The sequence below is a fragment of the Nothobranchius furzeri genome, chromosome 9, assembly GCF_043380555.1.
Source record: "Nothobranchius furzeri strain GRZ-AD chromosome 9, NfurGRZ-RIMD1, whole genome shotgun sequence".
NCBI classification, from domain to species: domain Eukaryota; kingdom Metazoa; phylum Chordata; class Actinopteri; order Cyprinodontiformes; family Nothobranchiidae; genus Nothobranchius; species Nothobranchius furzeri.
In genome coordinates, this window is record NC_091749.1 from 71980929 (window position 1) to 71986775 (window position 5847).

At 41.3% G+C, this 5847-nt stretch overlaps 1 protein-coding gene across 1 annotated transcript; it reads right to left on the reverse strand.

Moving 5' to 3' along the window:
- Nucleotides 1–4204: 4204 nt before the first annotated feature.
- LOC107381285 (uncharacterized) lies at nucleotides 4205–5227 on the reverse strand. The gene is made up of 4 exons (XM_054731919.2): nucleotides 5168–5227; nucleotides 4992–5042; nucleotides 4859–4921; nucleotides 4205–4674 (listed from the first exon to the last, which is right to left on the reverse strand). The coding sequence occupies exons 1-4, from the start codon at nucleotides 5220–5222 to the stop codon at nucleotides 4205–4207; spliced, it is 639 nt and encodes a 212-aa protein (XP_054587894.1). The 5' UTR covers nucleotides 5223–5227.
- Between the last annotated feature and the right edge of the window lie 620 nt (nucleotides 5228–5847).

Sequence of the window (5847 nt, forward strand, 5' to 3'; positions counted from 1 at the left end):
CAGTTAGAAGGGCGTTGCAGTAATCGAGGCGGGAGATGACAGTAGATTGCACCAGGAGCTGGGTGGCATGTTGTGTTAGGTATGGTCTGATCTTTCGTACGTTATACAGCGCAAAGCGGCATGAACGAGCAACAGAGGCAACATGATCTTTAAAGCTCAGGAGTTCATCAATCACAGCACCCAGATTTCGAACTGCCTTTGAAGGAGCCAGAGATAGGAAGTCATTTTGGATTGGGATATTGTGCTGTATGAACAGTTTTGCTGGGATGACAAGTAGTTCAGTTTTAGAATGGTTGAGTTGGAGATGGTGGGATTTCATCCAATTTAATATGTCAGAGAGACAGTTTGATATTCGTGCAGAGACAGTGTGGTCGTCCGGTGGAAATGACAGATAGAGCTGGGTGTCATCTGCATAGCAGTGGTAGGAGAAGCCATATGATTGAATGATCTCACCCAGTGAGGTGGTGTATATGGCAAAGAGAAGAGGTCCTAGTACAGAGCTCTGGGGGACTCCTGTGGCAAGATGGTGCATGGCAGAGGATTGTCCAAGCCAAGATACACTGAATGATCTTCCTGTGAGGTACGATTCAAACCAGGCGTGTGCTTTCTCTGTGATGCCCATGCTAGAGAGTGTTGACAAAACGAAGCCGTGGATGACAGTGTTAAATGCAGCTGATAAGTTGAGCAGGATAAGCACTGAGGATTTACCTGTTGCTCTAGCTTCTTCTAAGTATTCAGTCACTGCTAACCGAGCAGTTTCAGTGTAGTGGCCCTTTTTGAACCCAGATTGGTACGGGTCAAGCAGACAGTTTTGTGAGAGGTATTCTGTGATCTGCTTGAAAGCCACCCTTTCAATGATTTTGGACAGAAAAGGGAGAGAACTAAGGTACATATATACACACATAGGCAGTAATCTAGTATTGTAAACTTCGACCACTAAAAACTATGAATAATAAATGAAAAAACTTGGGTTCCAACACTATGCAGCATACATCAAGAGACAGGACATGCAGTTTAAATCTGGTATTGCACAAGTATTGAACCCATACTGAATATTGCATTGGTGTTATTGCGTAACAGGATGATGCCAGTGCAGCTGAAACTAAGGAGTTATGCACTCTTATCGCAGAGGGGATGAAAGATCTACGGTAGGCCTTAGACTCAGGCCTTCTCTCCATTCTTGTTCTACTAGATCTCAGTGCCGCATTTGATACAATCTCTCATAACATACTTCTCAAAAGATTAGCATCTATCGGCAATAGTCACACCCCCCAGGCCTGGTTCATCTCATGCATATCTGATCGTACTCATTTCCTTTAATCTCACTCTTTTATTTCATTCTTGGTTACTGTAGGAGTTTCCCAAGGCACGGTTTTGGGCCCCCTCTTATTTATATTCTATCAGCTTCCCCTTGGTTACATTTTCCGCAAATACATCAATTTTTACGTTATGCTGATGACACCCAGCTGTACATTTCCTCTAATCCAAATTCATTCCTTCCGCCAATCTCCCTGTCTGTCTCTTAGAGATTAGATCTTGGCTCTCTCGTAATCTACTTAAACTAAACAGCAATAAAATGGAACTCCAACTCATTGACATTGCTTTGGTTTTAAACAATGCTCCCAATCTCTATCAATATTGACAACTGCCCCGTTCGCCCATCTTTACAGGTAAAAAGTCTTGGCGTCATACTAGATTGTACACTTTCATTCAAATCTCATATTAACCATTGTAACGTGATGAAGGAGCTATTCCACCGAAGGTTATTTACCCTCTCCACAGATGCCACTGACAAATTACTGATCTGCATGAGACTGCCTCAAGGCCATGCATTTGCTTCTAAACTGCTTCCTTTCCAGCTCTAGAGAAGAATGAAGATAAAGGACTCTTTCCTTTTAATAAATCAAACTATGTTTAATAAAGCTAATCAAACAAAGTATTAGTCAATAATAGGGCTGCAACAACGAATCGATAAATTCGATGAAAATCGATTACTAAAAGCGTTGGCAACGAATTACGTCGTCAATTCGTTGTGTTGCACAACTCTTCCAAAAGCCCCCTCCCCTCCCGCCCGCCGTTGCGCGCAGACCGGAGAGCCGGCAGGTGTTTGGAAAGAGGAACATGGCAGAAGCAGCGAGACCCCAAAAAAGTAAAAACTTCTAAAGTTTGGGAGCATTTTCAGTTAAATCAGGCAAAGACATTCATTACCTGCAACGTTTGTAGGTCAGACTTAGCATGGCACGGGAGTACTACAGTGATGACGCAAGCATGTCAGAATCATCAACGAGGAAGGAGAGAGCTCTTTGTCTGGGTAAGTTAAAAACTTTTCAAAAGTGATTCACCCAAGCCCCGGATTATTACACAGGCTAGACATGCCCTAAGCTCGTTAAAAAAAAGTCTATAAAATTGTAAGCGCAACGCTATTAGGTAGGCGGGGGGGGGGGGGGGGGCTCGCGCCGCTGCGAACCGGTTCCGCCGTCACATTCCCGCAGAAACTGGTCACCTAACATGTCCTGTCTCTTGATGTATGCTGCATAGTGTTGGAACCCAAGTTTTTTCATTTATTATTCATAGTTTTTAGTGGTCTAAGTTTACAATACTAGATTACTGCCTATGTGTGTATATATGTACCTGGTCACCTAACATGTGGCTTTACAACCACAATGTCCTCAGAAGCGAAAACGCTTTTAAAAGGGAGGGAGGAGTCCTAACTGTAGCTGCAGGCGTGTTGTGTGAGAGTGCAGTTATATACTGGTTAATATATTTTTGGGTTCAGTTGCTTTCATGTGGCCTAATGTGAGTCTATTTGGGATCATTGGAATGATCAGCAGCATTTCTTGATGTGACTTTATGGCAGTTGCCCAGGGCATCATCACAAGGAGGATGGCATTCATTTACTTTTGTTTTATTTGGTATTTTTTCAGTCATTTTTGGAAATAGTGATTAATTTTGATTAATTCACAGCCTATGTTTAATTATATTTAAAAATTAGTTGTTTGACATCCCCAATTATAATAAATGTCTACAGATGAGATCAAACAAAACAGATGAGAATTGCCCTTAAAGAGCAAGTCACCCCCAAATAAACTTTTTTTTGCTGATAAACTAAATAAACGAGTGTCTAATCGTGCTGCAGACACATATTGTCAATAATTTGGCACTTCAGTGCATCTTAGTTAAAATTTAAATATTCTGCCTAAAACTGGCAGTGTTGTGTCGTTGTCAGGTAAAAACTCTGCACTGTATTTTAATTTAAATCTGCCACCGCTATTGGCTAAGAAGTATGCTATGATGTAAACTGGTACATTATGATGTCACAATGCTGTTGTGAGCCTTGAGTGTGTGTTTGTTAGCGGCTCTGCCCTCTCAGTCTGCCAGGCAACAGCATGTGTTGCATTTTTCAAACATGAAGTGGGAGTGGAGTTAGACTCTGGTAGGGGTTGACTTGCTCTTTAAGCTGTTTAACTTGGACCAAGCATTTTAGGTCACAGATAGGTGTAGCTTAGGGTCTCTGTCTATACACCTTATAAGACAATTTAGGTGATGGCATGTTGTTTTTCTGCTATTGAACTGTTTTCTAATAATGTTGTGTTTAATAAAGTGAAGGGAGAAAAATAACGTTTCCCTAGCAGTTTTTAAAAATGTCCCTATGTAATCCGATTAATCGTGTCGAGACCCCATCCGATTCATCGATTATCCAAATAATCATTTGTTGCAGCCCTAGTCAATATGTTGACCAATCTGAAATGGAAATGTGGCATAGTCAGTGGTGTTTAGAAATCTTGCCAACTTTGAGTCGACTAGAAATCATAACATCCAGATTAATAAAACTTATGCAGGATGTGGGTGTTGGACACCATTTTTTATGTTCACTCTGCATGAAAAACCCAATGACCACATCAGAAAGATTTAACTAGTTTTTGTTCACACCTTTAAATGTACTGTCAAGACTGGCATCCATCTTCTGGTGGTGATCAGTCACCAATCAAATCAGGCTGCAGATGTGGCTGCACTCGAGGGTGGGGAGAATTAGGGACTGTAGTATTAAAATTGGCTTAAAGATTTTTTTTTCCTTTGAAGCAGCAGAAGTAGCTAGTTTTCTTAGTCCATAGTCAACTTCTCAGTTGATGCTTAATTAGTCAGACAAAATGCAAATAGAATGTTTATTCACAACAGAAATCAGCCCATGTTGTCAAATTAATCTTCAGTTCTGCAATTCAGGCAAGGCATGAAACATTCGTTCGTAAGGTGGATGCGGAGTGCGCAACCTGAGGGTCACAGGAGGTGGCCGAGTGCGCAACCTGAAGGTCACAGGAGGTGGCCGAGTTGGCAACCTGAAGGTCACAGGAGGTGGCCGAGTTGGCAACCTGAAGGTCACAGGAGGTGGCCGAGTTGGCAACCTAAAAGTCACAGGGTGACGAGTAGGAAAGGTCCTGATAGGATGGCGAGTTGGAAATGGACAACGATCATCAAAAGGGAATAGATATTCACAGGGCCTAATATTTGACACCACTTCTCTCTGAGCTGGTTCCAGTCCTACAAGCTGTGATGCTGCAGAGTTCTGATCATTACTGGTGTTGTTGACGGTACTGCATTCAGCAGATGTAGAGTTGCCACATTGTAGAAAAGTCACATTCCCACTCACTGCGGCCTTCCCGTTAGTTTCCCTTTTTACTTTAAGAAAAGCAGTCATTAGAACAAGAACTTCTCACATTGAACACAGTTTCTCTTGACCTCAACAAACCCGACTCAAAGAACCTTCACCCAACTTCATCATTTATGCAGCCATTAGTGAAGCAGCATGAGATGCAACGCCTAAATTTAGACTTCCCAGCAGAGTTTTACAGAAACTGCTCACCTTTAGCACCTTTCTCCAGAAAAGGAAACAACTTCTTTGGAGCTGAATCATTTGGAGACAGGTCTATAATCCAGAACCACCAAGTTAGTGTCAGAACCAAACATTTACATGACTCTAGCACTGGTTTCCTCACCATCCTGCTTAACCTGCAGCTTATCACCAGCTCTAAGACTTATTGATCCACCTAATGAACAAAAATACATGCAAAATAAAGTTGTTGGTTTTTTTATCTGAAAACAATCAAGCTTTCAAAACAAAATGACCTGAATTACAACTCAATATTTCTAAATTACAAAAATGATACCAAACCTTCAAAGAACAGTACACTCAGCACACAAACAACCAGAGCTCCACCCACTGCCATGGTTCTGGTCTGAAACAACCCAGCTCACCTGGCAGGTTTAAAATCACTCATCATGTGTGAAACAGCTGTGGATCATCAGCTGTGATTGGCTTTTCCTCAGAGAAGTCTGCAGACTCCAGTGTAGCTGGTGGCAGCAACACATCTTCAGAAGTAGATACTAGTCAGCTTCTCCTGTGATAGGCTGTCATAAAACCACAGAACAAGAGTTTTCTTTGTTCCATTCCATAAAAATGTAATCTGATGAAGACCTTTAAAAAATGTTTTGGGAAATGTTCTAAATCAGCTTGTTGTTTTGTGTTTTCTAGACCACTCTGAAAATATAATGCATCAGTGTGAGAATGATGAGCCTGACTCCATAGTGAGTTCCTGTTTCTGACTATAGAATAGAATAGAATAGAACAGGATAAACTTTATTGATATCACAGTGGGGGAATTCACTTGTTACAGCTGCACCAACACTTAAGAGAATAATTTGAAGACAAATAATAACTAAGGTACATGTATACACACATAGGTAGTGATCTAGTATTGTAAACTTCGACCACTAAAAACTACGAATAATAAATGGAAAACTTGAGTTCCAACACTATGCAGCATACATCAAGAGACAGGACATGCAGTTTAA